Below are 16360 nucleotides of genomic sequence, written 5' to 3'. Positions count from 1 at the left end.
CTCTCACCTATGGCAAGACTGGTGGTTTGCGGCAAAATGAGAGACAAATGGAGGCCAAAACATATGATTTTGTGATTAATTTGGTATTTGTAAAATTATGCAATACTGTCAATTAATTTGTTACTGAGATTTGTTAACTGAGAAATTGGGACTGCAGTTCCTCTTCAAAACTTTTTAACTTTTTCTACTGGCATTATCAACTCCATAATAAATAGTGCACAACAGTTCTCAAACACATACACAACAGTGAACCCATGCAATATACCATAATGTGTGCCGAGCCTGGTCAGCTCTTGAACACCTTCCTCTGGGCAAAAACAGAAACAAAATGGATTAATGGATTAAAGGTGCAATCACCTGACCTGAATCCTGTGGCCATTTTATAAGAAATTTGAAGAAAGCTGTTGCTACCATGACAACCACATTTAGCATGAGTGAATACCAGCATGAAGATTTATTGTGTATATTTTGTTAAAAGATTATATGTGGTTTTGTTCATTATGTTTCTGGGTGTGTAAATACCAAGAACAGTTTCTGTAATACATTTCTGTGAAGAAAGTGGCCTATTGTATTGTTGGTATACTGCTATTATTATAACCTGTTAAAACAATTTGCGTCTGTCTCTGTTATACTATGTTGCATGCGTTGGGGCAGGCAGCTGAATGTTTTCTTAAAATTTTAAATAGAAATTTGTCACAGTCCTATAGTATAAAAAAATTGCATGTACCTATTGTTAACACAAAGAATTAGTGCTTTCACAGCCTGAAGCTCTGCTCCCCTGAGGTATGTTGTGTTTGATTGGTGTCTTCCAGCCAAACATATAGGGATTCATACTGTACTGCGTCTGTTAAAGAACTCTCTGTGCCAAATTAACAAGACAAAAGTGGTCACTTGGAAGAATTTAATTAATAACTTGTCTTGTTGTTAGAGAGTTCTAGAAGAGATCATTAAAGCATACACACACTTTAATTTTTAAAATATTATTTTTTAATTAAAAGAAGAATGTAAAAATAAAATATTTTTTAATTACAATACTTAATAGTAGGATTTGTCATGATGTGGGCATGTAAAGATGAAAATGTACTGTATGAAAAGGAAAATTTGCAGGACATTTACATAAACACCATCGTAATAGTAATTATACCTTTTTAAAGTGAGACCTTGCAAATACTGGGATGTCTTCAAGATATGGTTTTCATTTTTTTAAAGTAGAATAGATAATAAAAATGATTCGGTGAATTTATTTAACCTTTTCAAATATTCTACTTTTTTACAGTTTGAAAGAACCAAGTCCTAGCTCTCTTCTAATAAATCTGTACTGAATGTATTTTTTGAAACCATTGAACTAACAGTTTTCATAGTAAAAGCTTTAGTAATATTTAATAAATAATTAAACATGTAAAAGTGATAAAATTGTACAAAAATATATTTTACAAAATGTTTGTTTTAATCTGGTTTTCAGTTGGCATTAACCAAAATATGCATCGATTGTATCATGCATGTGTTTACAAGTATTGTCATTAAAAACAAAACACCACAACAAAACTCAAATTCATATGCAATACACTAAAAAAACTAATTAGTGTAACACATAGAATCTTCTATAGTTCATATGAGCATGATTATGTTTCACTGTTTGTTTTGGCATTTACTCTTCCCATCAGGTGATGTTTGGTATTTTTTTCAGGTTTCAATAAAATAATATAACATTTTGGAGCAAATATGCACACAAGCAGCCCAAAGCTAGAGGCCAGAATTGCAAATATTTCAACAGCCACAGTGTACTTTCCTGGTGAACTGACATACGCGGGTATAAAAACCAGCCACACGACACAAAAGATGAGCATGCTGAATGTAATGTACTTCGCCTCATTAAAATTGTCTGGCAGTTTCCTAGCTAAAAAGGCAAGAACAAAACACAAACAAGCCAAAACCCCAATGTAGCCCAGTACACACCAGAAAGCCAAATCAGAGCCAGTGCTACACTCCAGTATGATCCTTGACCTCTGATAGACAGTGTTTTTAAGGGGGAATGGCGGAGCAGCTATCAGCCATATAGTACAGGTGACTACTTGTACTGCAGTACATGCGAAAATGATCATCCGTTGCTGCCTGGGTCCAAACCATTTCATGACATTACTGCCAGGCCTCGTCGCTTTGAAAGCTGCTAGAACGACCAGCGTTTTCCCAAGAATGCAGGATATGCACATAGAGAAGGTTACACTAAAGGCAGTGTGCCGAAACATACAAGACCAATATGTCGGCTGTCCTATGAAAGCAACAGAACACAGGAAACAGAGTGTGAGTGACAGCAGGATAAAGAAGCTGAGCTCCGAGTTGTTAACCCGGACTATCGGAGTGTTTCTGGAGTGAAGGAAGACCACAAGGACACCAATCGTAAGGCAAGCTCCCAGTAGAGCAATCACTGCCAGCGTGATCCCCATTTCATCATAGCTCAGGTATTCCACCTCTTTGGGTATGCAGTCTGTTCTTGCAGCATTTGACCAGTAATTTGGAGGACATGGTATGCACTCTATTGAATCTACAAAGAGAGAGGGAAAAAAACAACTGATCATCTTGATTTATTCATTTGAACTTCTGAAGAGATACATTTCTAAGTTTGTACTTCTTACAGAGGTGCCTTTAATGGTTCCTGTGAGTTTAGCTCTATTTTCAGATACTGTGGTGTATGGCTTTATAGTTTTTACCTGCATTTTTTAAGCTCCACATAGTTTAAAATAAAGTAGAAATAATATGAGGGAATAAGCCATACAATTCAGTTGTGAACATGGAGTACTTGCCTGTCTGATTACTAGTTTTGCCATCATCACATGGTATACAGTCAAAGCAACAAAGAGGCTCCCCTCTGCGGACAGATTTTCTCGTTCCAGGACGACAGCTTTCCGTGCACACAGACACTGGAACCTTACAGGGCAGACATGTACAGTATTATACATGTTCTACAAAAGGCTTACATATCATATTTCACCACTTCTGCTATTAAAACCCTCCATTTCAAATCTAATCATATCTAGAATAGCTGGAATGCTAACATTAGAATATTTTATTCATAAGTCAAAACAAATTCTTCAGTTTTCATGCTAAAACCTAAGAATGTATTATTATTTTATTGGTTTACAGTATATTTGTGTCTACAGAAATTATTCAGTGTTAAATTTCCCATTTTATTATAATCTTTTATATTGAGTTCAATGTTTTTTGTTTTCTAAAACCTTTTTAAAATCAACGCCCATTTTCTGTTTTTTTGACGGATGTGAACAAGAAAGCAGTTCAGATCTGTCCATGTTCAGGATCCTAGTGTATTGTAGCCAGTGCTTTCGTACATTTACTGTACATTAAATGCTGGCTTCATACTTTCATTCCTGCATCTGAGCACAAAAGAAAGCCATGAGCTCTTTTGTCCAGACTCCTTTCAGCAAACAATTGCTTAAAAAAAAACAAAAGGGCTTGAGGACTCACTTTCAGGCTGAATTGTTTGAGCTCCTGCCTCATAATGCTTTTAATAGCAAAATCATAAAGATAAATGATCACATGAAAAGAAAAGATACAGACCTGCTTATATAATTTTTCACACTTCACAAATGTCTCATTTGGGGTTATTTGAGGAAGAGGCTCTAATTTGAAAGTCTTTTCAGAAAAGTAAATACACACTGTTTGCAGCTTGCCTTGCCTGGGTGGCCATTCCAGGTGATACCATCTTCCTGTATAAAGAGCTCTTTTCCAGCACCTCGGGAAGCATCGTAAAGTCCTACTGTGCAAAACTCGATATTCCCATCTGCTGCTCTTTGCCAGTTTATCACATCATAGGAAGGAATAGGATCTCCATTCTGATCAAAGTTTACTTCTTCTCCAGAGCTGTTGAACGAAACCTCTTGTAGGTAGTGCTGAAGCTTTGAGATATAAAAAAGAGCCCAAGTCCATCATAATGCAGCATTTTATGAACTCATCTTCTCTAACAAGTAAAGTACAACTTTCAGAAACACTTACACATGCAAACCATGTGAACTGATTTTTTTTTTTCTTTTGGTTCCTAACTATGATGTTAAATACATCTGCTATTTTAAAATTCAACTGTCTGTTCTTTAAGGTGGTGCAGTGTGCCTTTTTTCATAAAGCCACTAAAAACATTCCTTTGTAAATGGTTTAAGTTTTGGTAGATATATACAGTATGTATATCATTTGTACTGAAGGGTACTTAACAGGCATCTGATAAGGATTAGCATGGCATTTCTTGTGTTTTTAATGACTCCCAGTGTATATCAATAAAATGTTTATAAAATGTCTGCGATTAGCAGACACACCTGCCATGGCTCAAAGTTTGAAGGGTCTGCGCACGTAAAATTGCCAAATGGTCCTTTCCCAGGCTCACAGCTGGTCAGGCTGTCCAGTGAGTGGGCAATAGCGTACGCAGCTTTATAAACGTTGTAGGACACCCGGAGGTTGGACACGTCCAGGTAGATGGAACTCTTCTCCTCCAGAGACTCCTGGCCGCTGCAGGGGGGCTGGACTCTGCCATCCTGGCCAGTGGCGTTCGAGGGCAGGAAAGAGCAGCCGAACACGTCGCCCCAGAGCTCCTGCACCAGCGTGTTGTTGGGATACAGGGAAGGGTGAACTTTCAGGAGATAGTCTCTCAGAGCAGGGATCTGTCCCCGGCGAATGGCAAACCCGATAGTACCACCGAGAGAAGGGTAGAACTCGCTGGCTGCAAACAGCGAGGCCGTGACCCAGGCTTCGCTGGCTATCCACTGAATGCCAGTGATGTTCTGAGCAGCATACTCCTTCAGCAGGGGGTAGAGCTCCCCTTCCCCAGAAAAGGTTATGACCACTTTGGCAGTAGAACGCTTAATTACATCTATGATCTCTAGGATTCTTTTTCGACTGTACACTTTTGGAATCATTTCATAATAGGCCAGGCACACTCCGATGTGTTTAAATTCCTTCATTAGGCCCTGCAAGGCAAACCTGCCATATTCGTCATCCTCTGAGACCACTGCTACCCAACTCCAGCCGAAGCGCTTTATGAGCTGAGTAATGGCTTTGACCTGGTAATTGTCATTAGGGATTGTTCGAAAAAACGTTGGGAATTCTCTCCTATCGCTGAGGCACGAACATGTTGAAAAATAGCTAATCTGAAAAAGAAAAAGTTTAAAATAAACCCCAAAGGCTTAGGAAGATGTACTGTATGGAGATCTGTTTTCTTACTCATTCTTACTCATGATGGGCCACATTAGAGGGAGGGTTATGGCTTTTAGCACATTTAACAAATCAGTGTTAAATCTTAATTAGTATTACAGTAAGCATGGATTAAAATGTTTCGGAAATAAAGACCCAAATCTCGTCATAAATCATGTGCTCAAGTACACTGTGCAAGAAAATGGACATTATTAATTTTCCAAACAAGAGCTTTGCACTTCACTGTATTTCATTTTTACAGTGATCATTCCAGCCCCTACTTGCTATATATTAACAAAGAAAACTTTGTTGCGGCTGGAACTTATTTTCTGTTGTCTGTTGAACATGACCACAGCTATTTGATATGCGTCTCGATACATAAGAACCGATGCATTTCTTTTGCCTGTAAAAGCTTACTGTAATTAATATTCCTTCAGATTAAAACAAATAAATTAGTAGAAAATGATGTGCTATCTTACAGTACATGTCAAACCCTCTAGTTTTATCAGGGGTTCCTTTTAATTAATATTACTGATGGACAAACTATGCACTTAAAACACCTAGATGCGAACATATACAATGAACTCAAATTGATTTCATACCATTGGAATTCTGAAGGGCTGCAGTGTTCTGGAGACGACAATGGACTGTGATGACCCTGAGTCTCCGATGATGACCTTTACAGGCCAGGCTCCAGAGCACATCCTGCTGGACACTTCACTGGGGCCATTAAGAACTGTCAGAATAGCCCTCTGGCCAGCCACATGAGTTGCACAGGAATCATAAATCTTATAGCCCAAGGTTACATTGGGAAGCAGGTATGGATTATCATTTATCTCTTGAATTGCTAATCTCATCGTCTGAGCCCAGCGAAAAGCTCTAGGGTCAAAGCTGTCAAAATAAATAGCACAATTGGAAATTATTTTCTGTTCATGAAGAGATGACTTTCTGCAGTCTAAAAGTTTACCTTAAAAAGAGAAAACAATTTGTCTTCAAATTCTATCACCCTTATTTTACAAGTATGAAGGTATTTGCATGCTTTCCTAAAATAAAGGATTTAAAATGTTATGATGCTAAAAATATTACTGTTCATTGTATTATAATATATTTGGAAGTCATTTATTTAAGAATTGTTTTAAGATGTTTTGCATAAACATTTGTTACAAAAAGAAATTCTTCTAATGTACTTAAAGTTGATTAAGCTTTTGACAATTTCATACACAGACAAAACTCCAAAGGTGAAGTACAGGATGTCTTGTCATAGTTGCTGCTTTGATAACCAATGCTGACGTCCATTTTAATGGAGCTGCAACAGAATAGAATGAATAACTGTAAAAATAAATTTCCAAAAAGAGCCCATATTGTGCTTCTGGAGCAGAACAGCCACTCACCCTTGACATCCTGATGCGGCCGGTTTGTGTGTGTAGGTCAAGTCAGGGACCACTACCCGGTAATGCATTGGGAAAAGCCCTCCAATAATGATGTCTCCATCGGCTAGGAATCCAGGCAGCTCAAAGTTGCCCTGAAGTGTGCATGAGGCCTCCCCGTCTGCGTGAGGAGCAGAAGCAGAAAGGGAATTAAACAAATTCCAGATAAACAGAAGGATCATCTTCTAAACCTGCTGGCGCACTGACCTGTGAGACAAGTAGAGCCTGCTGTTTTATTGAGGGTGTTTTCCCACCTGGATCATACCGTTTCGTAAGTATCTCACTGGAATTCATGTTGGAACGAGAATGTGTGACCTGTGCTGCACCACAATCCCAGCAGGTACTGTCACACAGCTTGTGTACAGGTACAGTATACAAAACATTTCAGTGATGAAAGAGGGTCTTCAGTTTCTTTAAGGTTGCATACTATTTTTCTACTATATGGAAAATACGATTAAGAGAGATACTTAAAATCTGGATAAAACTTTTATTTGTTACTGAAGGTAATTTTTAATAAAAATTACTTAATGTATTGTTACTGAACCAGAACTTTTCAGCTATTCACAGATGGCAGGATTTTGTGGAAGAATACAAGAGTATTTTGTCTGCGAAACTTAGAACTTTTGCGAATATCCTTGGAAAAATAGACTGGACAAAAATGTCCCATTGCTATGTACTGTTGTGTTATTTTAGGCATTTTTACTCATTTGAGTTGTATACTATACAGTAGACCCAGATTAAATGTATCCACACTAGAATGTGCATGTTGCCAGAATGCAAGTTTTTGTCTTCTCTTTTAGCCAAGCTACACTTCTGAACAGTTAATACATTCTTGACAATGTTATCTAAAAAAATACATACAGTACCTACAAAATACATTATTCAATCAATTACCATATTAAGCTTGATAACTATAGACTGGAATAGCATGGAATGGCAAAAAACTCACATTCCTGAGTTTATGCAATGGTAACAGGCATAGACTCTTGCTGATTTTTTTAAATAGAATTTCTGTTCTGGCATTTACTTAGTGGAGTGGAAGAGAGAATTGTGTCCACCTGGGTCACCTGAGACCTTTTCACATAAAAGTTAATGCATATTTCTGCCGAGTCACGATGGTTGTGTGTGTGGTTACACTGACATCTTCTGGACTAAAGCACAGTAACAGAGTAAAAGTAAAATATTAGTGTATAACATTTCAGTCCTATGAGAAGTAATACTGTATAATCATTCCGCTTTCTCTTGCAACTAGTAAACGCCAGATGGCGCTTTAGTGGGACTACAGCCAGGAGCCAACGTTCATGAAGAGCTAAGAGGCTTTTAATACACGCACACACCGTAATTAAAATGTGTCAGTCTGTGCCAGATCCCAGAGGGACATACAGTATACCATGCTGAAGTGGCGAGATAGAGACGAGTACCCTACATTAAACTAAGCTTTTACACCCAATCGTTCTCCCGTGGTTTACACCTTGGGCTCCTGGTCCCACCTTAATAGGCAGAGCGGCGTATTGAGTCTGTCCCAAGTTGTGCACGTAAGAGAATACATACGTCTAGAAACAAAACTATAAACTGCGAGTTGCTTTTAAACGTTTCTGAATACGAAATGTAGCCTCTAAATCCAAGGTATTTTATTTTATAACTTTGATTCCATTTGTTGAAGCAGAAACAATCAGGCTCTAACTGCGCTTCTAGATCACTACACTTACAGTACATGTATATCTAGCTGTAGTTACGAAAGACAAGCACAAGATGGGGATAAATGCATCCGATGGGCTGTTGAGCAGACGCAGCTCTGACGAAACCTTTCCTTCAATTAATCATATACTGTTTCTGAGCTGGAATAATAACTCCAAATGTGTCAAAACATTTTTTTTTGCAATCGTAAAAGGATGTCAATGCTAGAGTGGCTCTGTTTTTTCATTTTCATTTTGTCATTTTTCATTTCACCTTCCCCCACACAATGGTAATTTATACAATAACTTTCATTACATCTTATTTTAACACGCATTCTTTGACTCCGAACATAAAATACTGTTGAACAAATTATGTTCACCGTGGGGATTTAGAAGTTTTCATTATACTTTGAATACTATTATTAGTATTATGCGAATTATGTAATTGACTATATGATCAACAGAGTTCTGACACTGACAAAACATACTCCTGTGTCGAAGTATTCCCAAATGACAATTTTTGATTGCCTTCTGGCATCTGCGGTGGCTCCGGTTTTCCAGTGAACCATGATGTATTCGCATTCCGTTTGCCTAATGCGGCTGTCGGTATAAATTAATTCACCATATAAGAGATTTTAAAGCCGCTCGTGTATATATATGAAGAAACACGATTAGGGTTGTGTTACTATCTGAAATGGCATACGCCTATACAGAGTTTCTAACAATAACAACTATTTTCATTATACAACTTCACAACATGGGCACGGGTGGCACAGTCTGTAACTTTAAAGGCGAAGGAGCTACTCCAAGTTTCTTTGCGGAGGGGGATAATAATAATAATAATAATAATAAAAACTTTATTTTATATAGCGCCTTTAAAGGTGGCTTCTCAAAGCGCTTTACAGGGTGACAATAACAATAAATAAGAAGACTACAACAATAATTAAGAAGATTTCACAAAATAAGACACAATTACAATTACAACAATAACAATAGAGGAGACCGTGGAAGGTGGTACTAAGATGAGCAGAGGGGTGAAGAATGGAACCAGTTAAGTAAAGGCTTTTCTGAAGAAGAAGGTTTTGAGTCTGGATTTGAAGGAGTTTAGAGAAGGTGACTCTCGGATATCCTTGGGCAAAGAGTTCCAGAGCTTGGGGGCATAGCAGGAGAAGGCCCTGTCGCCCATACAATGTAGACGGGCTTGGGGGACAGTAAGGAGGGCAGAATTTGAAGAGCAGAGGTTGCGAGGTGGGGAGTAGGGCGATAAAAGTTCAGACAGGTATTGAGGTGCCAAGCCATGTAAAGCCTTATAGGTGAGCATGAGGATTTTAAAGTCTACGCGGAATTTGACCGGAAGCCAGTGCAAGGACTCCAGGATAGGAGTAATGTGAACACTTGCACTAGACCTGGTCAGGATTCTGGCTGCTGAATTTTGGACATACTGCAGTTTGTTCAGAGTAGATTTAGATACCCCAGGGAGTAGAGCATTGCAGTAGTCAATTTGAGAGTATACAAAAATGTTGATCAGCTTTCCAGCCACAGTTAATGATAGCATAGAGCGTAGTCTTGCGATATTTCTAAGGTGAAAAAAAAAAGTTTTGACAGTATGCTGTACATGTGGGTCGAATGTTAAGCAAGAATCGAATATAACCCCAAGGTTTTTCAATTTTGATTGAAGCTCAAGTACAGAGCCATCTACAGATAGGGTTACAGGACTGGCTTTACGAAGTTGATGGGGGGTACCAATAAGCATGACTTCAGTCTTGTCACAGTTAAGATGAAGGAAGTTTTGAGTCATCCAAATTTTTATGTCAGAGATGCAATTAGATAGAATAGAGACAGCCACATCAGTGTCGGGTTTGGTATGGATGTATATTTGAGTATCGTCAGCGTAAAAATGAAAGCTGAGGCCATGTGATCTTAAAAGCTGACCAGATGGAAACATGTAAATGCTGAAGAGCAAGGGGCCCAGTATTGAGCCCTGGGGGACACCAGACTTGACAAGACCAATTTCTCACCTGTACCCATTGAGAGAGACAAAGTGACAGCGATCAGTGAGGTAAGATTTAAACCATTTGAGGGCAGTGTCAGAGACTCCAAACACAGTCTCGAGACGAGAAAGTGAGATGTTATGGTCAACAGTGTCAAAGGCAGCACTGAGATCAAGAATGATGAGTATGGAAAGAGAACCAGAATCAGAAGCTATTAGATCGTTGGTGACTTTGACCAGGGCGGTTTCTGTGCTGTGAAGTTGACAGAAGCCAGATTGGAGGGGTTCGAAAAGGTTGTTTGTCATGAGGTGGTTATGTAACTGAAGTGTGACAGCACGTTCTAGAATTTTAGAGAGAAAGGGTCAGTTGGAGATGGGGCGGAAGTTGTTAAGATTGTTGAGAGCCATGTTAGGCTTCTTTGGCAATGGGGTAATAGCAGCAGTTTTGAGGACCGTTGGTACAATGCCGGTGCTCAAGGATTCATGTATAATATTGAGGACAATGGGACAGAAAGAAGAGAAACAGGACTGGGATAAAGTGGTGGGAATGGGATCTAAATTAGATGTGGTGGGTTTCATGCGCGTAACTAGTTTGTTTAGGGATGCTGAGTCAAGAAGAGAGAAGCTGGAGAGACGGGAACCAGAGAAGTTGGATGAGGAGGGAGGAGGTATGGAAATTATATCCGTAGTGGAGAGGATGTCGTTCTGGGTGGATTATTTCCTTTGCACTACATACCATCCTCTTATGTTCCTTCGTTTCAGAAGAAGCCCCAAGCAACACATTACCTGTAGTAAGTAACTTAATAAACATACAGTAAAATTAAACGTAAACAGTAAACTGCGATTACTATGCTTTCATGCTTGTATAGCCCGTCTGAACACTAAATGACAACCACAAACGATACATTTTGAAGTAAAGGCTCGTCAACCTTGCCACCCAACACATACAGTATTGTACTGTTTACAGGTTCTTCTCAGAACAAAGGACCAGACGCGATTAACTAACCAAGCGATAGCTCTATTCTTTATCAACCACATCAAAACCAAACACAGGTTATACACACACATGAGGAGACTGAAGGAACACGTACACAACTTTCGGGTGGTAATTACTTAACAACAAACTATACACTTATAAGACTACACAGGACACTAGAACTACTATGACATTATTTACACAGGCAGGGTCAGCCGCTGGTCATCGTGCTGACCCTCAGACTCTCCCCGGCTACAACTCCCAGCATGCCCAGCGGTACTATGAGCACCTAGGGGCGCTTCCTCCTCACCACCAGGCGGGGGCGTTACACTGCCCCCACCTGAGGTGTCTGGCATCCCGCCGACGTCGAACACCCCCCTCAGGCTGTACTCCTACTCGGCTAAAGGCTATGGAACCCTGCGTGTGCTGCAGTGGCGGCTGGGGACCCTCGGACGCCCCATTGCCGGCCCCGGCTGCTCCTCTGGAGCCTCACCACACGGCTTCTCCTCCCGGGCCCGGTAGGGGGCCAGGCGGTCTCGGTGCAGGACCACCACTCTCCCCCGTGTTCGCAACCGGACACGGTAGCAGACCTCACCCACCACCCCAAGGACCTCAGCGGGCCCCTCCCACGACGGCGCCAGCTTAGGGCTGAGGCCTTTGTAGCGGCGCGGGCTGTACACCCAAACCGAGTCCCCGGGATGGAAGGCAGGCCCCCGGCAGTGCAGGTCGTGCTGCTGCTTCTGCCGGACCCCCGCCTGAGTCAGGTGGGTCAGTGCAAAGCTGTGCACCCGCTGCATCCGCTGCCGCAGGTCCCACTCGTAGTCCGGTCCAGCCGGCGGTGCCGACCCGTCTCCGGGCGGCGGGCCGAAGACCAGGTCCACCGGTGTTCGCATTTCCCAGCCCAGCATGAGCGAGGCCGGGGTGCACCCGGTGGATTCCTGGACCGCGGTCCCAGAGCGCAAGGGGGAGGTGGCGGTCCCAGTCCCGTTGGTGCCGGGACACCAGGGTGGCCAGCTGGGTGGTGAGCGTACGATTAAACCGCTCCACCAACCCGTCGCTCTGGGGATGCAGCAGGGTGGTCCGCGTCTTAGTGATCCCCAGGCGCTCGCACACTCTGGCGAAGACCCGGGACTCGAAGTTACGCCCCTGGTCACTGTGCAACTCCTCTGGCACCCCCAGCCTGGCAAACATCCCCTCCAGTAGTGTATCGGCCACCGTGGGGGCACTCTGGTCCGGGAGGGCGTAGGCCTCTGGCCACTTCGTAAAATGGTCACTGGCCACCAGGACGTAGCGGTTCCCGGCCACGGTGCGCGGAAATGGGCCCAAAACGTCCACCCCCACCCGCTCCATAGGAGCCCCCACCTGGTGTTGTTGGAGGGGGGCCTGAGAGCGCTCGGGGGGGCCCTTCTGCGCCATACACACCTCACACATTCGGCAATACCACTCCACATCCCGGTGGCAAAGACCCCAATAAAAATGGCCTCGGAGACGCCGCAGGGTTTTTTTATAGCCGAAGTGCCCCACGCCCGGCTGGCTGTGCACTGCTCGGAGCACCGCCCCGCGGAGCGACTGTGGCACCACCAGCTGCCACCGTACCTCGCCACTGGAGGGTACCCGCCACCCCTGGCGCAGCACCCCGTCCTTTACCTCCAAGGCCTCCCACAGGGCGCAGAGGGCCTTGACGGACTTCGGGTGCGGGGCGAGCTCCTCTCGCGTAGACCGCACTCCTGCTGCCCTCCAGCGGCGCACCGGCCCCACGTCAGGATCAGCTGCCTGTCGCTGCGCCGGGTCTGACAGGCCCACCCCCAGCGGCCCCTCCAGGGCCGTGGCCGCGGCGCTCGCCTCCGTCACGGTACGGACGGCCCCCTCACGCTGCTCCCACCGGGCGCAGTAACAGCAGTCCCTGGCCCGCCGAGGCAGCGGCCGCCGCCGCCACTCCCTCTTTTTCCCCCGGCTCCAGCAAGCCCGCGTCCCTCGCCCTTCGCCGGGCCTGCCCTCCACCAGGTGAGGTCGCTCCCCCTGCCACACCAACTCCTGCCGGCCCAAGTCCAAACTGGCCCCCACTCGCTGTAGTAGGTCCAGCCCCAGGATGCAGTCCTCCTGGATGGGTGGGAGGTAGCAGGGGTGGCGCACCATCGCTGAACCTAGACGGAAGGCAAGCACCTGTTTTCCCCGGACTGCAGCGAGCTGTCCCGTCACGGCCCTTAGCCGCAGGCTGGAGGCCTCCCATCCTGGGGGGTTGGTGCCCTCGGTGTCGGGGACGACGCCCTCGGGCTGGCTCCTCTTCCCCCTCGCTGGACTCCTCCGTCCCCGCCTCGGTCAGCCGGCAGGGCGCACTGCGTCTGCTGGCGCTTCCAGCCACCCCGAACACGGCCTCAGCCCGTGTAGCAAGGGCCAAGGCCTGCTCCAGCGATGCCGGCGCGGCCAGCTGTACGTGGCGCCGCAGCTCCTGGGTGAGAGGGCCTTGAGAAAGGCCTGGAGAGCCATGTCCCGCTGCGCCTCCCGGGGAAAAGCTGAGTATCCTTGGCGGGCGAGGAACATGACATCAGCGGCAACCGGGCCCAGTCGCTCTCCTGGTCGGCGCCGCCGCAGGGCCAGCCTCTCCCGCATCAGGTCCGGCTCCTCCTCCACACTGAAGCGCAGCCGGAGAGCTGCTGCCAGCGCCGCGTATTCGCCTCGGTCCTCCTCCGGGACGTCCAGGAGCACCTGGCAGGCCGCTCCTTCCAGCGCCGCCGCCAGGTGGCCGGCCATCTCCGCCCGGCTCCAGCCATTCGTCCGGGCCGCAAGCTGGAACTGCGCCTCATAGGTTTCCCAAGGCGCTTCCCCGTCAAGCGACTGGGTCGCACCCGCGCTGATTGGTGTGGGAATCGTTGGTAGGCTCCGGCAGGGAGGGTATCTTCTCTTTGGGGCATCAGCTGGCCAGGTTTAGTGGCCAGTCGCCCCAGTTCTACCAGTGGGACCACTACTGAGTAGCCCTAGTAAGGGCTGTGGCCACCTGTCGCACCCAGGAGTTACTCAGGCTATGTTTGTGCGCTGCCGGTGGGTTCTGTCTCTTTTAGAATCAGCTGGCGCTTGACAGAATCGGCTAATGTCTGCCACGATTTGTCCATCCTGCCCGCTTCTGACACTAATGTAGCGTTTACAGGTTCTTCTCAGAACAAAGGACCAGTGGAGACGTGATTAACTAACCAAGCGATAGCTTTATTCTTTATCAACCACATTAAAACCAAACAGAGGGTATACACATACCCATCGTCCGTGCAAATAACATGGAGGTGAGCTTTTTGCTGCTGCTATTCCTTATTCTGTGTTTCCTTATTGCACTTACATTCATAGGAGAGCCAACAGACTGGTGGTTGTGCTTGTTGCTTTCAGAGCCACTCTCCCTGGCAGCAATGTCATGAAGTGGTTTGGTCCCACACAGCAAAGAGCCAGTGTGTTTGTCTGTACCTCAGTCCAAATTCTGATCTGTATAGTGTGGCTGATAACCAGCCCTCCACATGCTGCACATAACACTGTGTATCAAAGTGAAAAGATCATCTTGGAATGTGCTGTTGGGTCAGCGCTGGGATTCTGGGGTGTTCTGGGTTATATTGGACTGTTAGCTTGTCTGTGTTTTGCTATAGCCTTTTTAGCCAGGAAATTACCAGACAGTTTTAATGAAGCAAAGTTTATAACTTTCAGCATGCTGATATTTTTTGCAGTGTGGATAACCTTCATCCCAGCCTATGTTAGCACTCCAGGAAAGTATACTGTAGCTGTGCAGGTCTTTGCTATTCTGGCATCAGCGTTCGGTCTCCTGTCCTGTATCTTTGCCCCAAAGTGTTACATTATTTTATTAAAACCTGAGAAAAATTTAATGGACAAAGGTTATAGGAAGCACTTTGTAAAAACCTCATCCTTTTGAGAAGATACATTAAAACTGATGAGAATATTTTTTGTGTGTCATTTGAATTATAAATGCAATTAAAAAAAGCACTTTGGAGTACATACACTGTCATTCATTGTAGCATTTTAAAATCACTTGGCAGATATGTTTGGAAAAATACCTATTGATAAGAAAGAGTGAGTTATCAAATTTCCAGTGCATTTTGCTTCTGATGTTCTTAAAAGAAAAAGGCCAAAAAGGTCTAATAAATAAAAAAAAATACAATATTAATATTGATATAATAAGAAAATGTAATTTAAATCTGTAATTTAAAGTTGAGTAATTGAATTCATTTTAAATATGTTTTTGTCCATGTTTAATTATTTACAAGGCCAGAAGATTCTGTTCTCAATTGGCCATCACAACCTTTTAATTCAGAAGGTTAAAAAATAGTCTCATAATCTACACTTCAGTAGTTCTTATAATATAAGATATACTGTAACACGTATAATTACATGTACCTTCATTTAAAGAAGTGCCTTTTTAATGGTGTGGCTACACACGCGTATTTATACGTATATACATTTCTAATTTATTAATTCAACAAAACAGTTCTCAGATTGTAAACTCAGTTATGACACTCATGGTTAAATTAAGACAGTTGTGCAAGTTTAAAATATATTTAAATTCTCGCAATGTATATTTTTCAAGAAACATAAATCCCTCTTGTATACAACTCAGTTTCATTGTATTAGTTGCCAGTGGACATTTGAAGTTTCTAATTTTGCTTCACAACATCTCACAACTTACACAGTTTACATTTTAGGTGTATCACCCTGAGGAGCCACAAGATGGAGAATTACACTCAAAAACACACCAGTCGCCTCCTTGAACTTGTGCTGCTGTGGTGTTAAGAAATGAGTGACTGATATCTGAAGGGGGAAAGCCACACAGTGGTAATGCTAGTGTACATTCATTCACCTGTGTTTGCCTTCTCTATCAGTGATTGCATTTAATAAAGAGTCATTGAAACATAAATCAAATTTGAATATTTAGGTGAGTATTAAACTACACAACATTTACTATTACAATTGTCTTAATCTGCCTTTAAACGGCATGTTAAACAGAAACTTGTCACAGTCCTATAGTATAAAAAATTGCATATACCTATTGTTAACACAAAGAATTAGTGCCTTCACAGCCTGAAGCTCTGCTCCCCTGAGGTATGCT

At 43.5% G+C, this 16360-nt stretch overlaps 1 protein-coding gene across 1 annotated transcript; it reads right to left on the bottom strand.

Annotated features, from left to right (window-relative positions):
• Nucleotides 1–1622: 1622 nt before the first annotated feature.
• LOC102695219 (extracellular calcium-sensing receptor-like) lies at nucleotides 1623–6065 on the bottom strand. The gene is made up of 5 exons (XM_069197717.1): nucleotides 5796–6065; nucleotides 4323–5150; nucleotides 3687–3911; nucleotides 2802–2925; nucleotides 1623–2542 (listed from the first exon to the last, which is right to left on the bottom strand). The coding sequence occupies exons 1-5, from the start codon at nucleotides 6048–6050 to the stop codon at nucleotides 1623–1625; spliced, it is 2352 nt and encodes a 783-aa protein (XP_069053818.1). The 5' UTR covers nucleotides 6051–6065.
• Between the last annotated feature and the right edge of the window lie 10295 nt (nucleotides 6066–16360).

This window comes from Lepisosteus oculatus, chromosome 13 (assembly GCF_040954835.1).
Source record: "Lepisosteus oculatus isolate fLepOcu1 chromosome 13, fLepOcu1.hap2, whole genome shotgun sequence".
NCBI lineage: Eukaryota > Metazoa > Chordata > Actinopteri > Semionotiformes > Lepisosteidae > Lepisosteus > Lepisosteus oculatus.
Note: the sequence above shows the minus strand (reverse complement) of the source record. Positions and strands in the feature narration are given on the sequence as shown.

Excerpts from the sequence above, each read along its gene's own strand:
- LOC102695219 (XM_069197717.1), bottom strand. The coding sequence starts at position 6,050 with ATGAGATTAGCAATTCAAGAGATAAATGATAATCCATACCTGCTTCCC. Across the intron at positions 3,912-4,322 it reads CAAACTTTGAGCCATGGCAG|CTTCAGCACTACCTACAAGA; the intron begins GTGTGTCTGCTA and ends TATATCTCAAAG. Across the intron at positions 2,543-2,801 it reads CAAAACTAGTAATCAGACAG|ATTCAATAGAGTGCATACCA; the intron begins GCAAGTACTCCA and ends CTCTCTTTGTAG.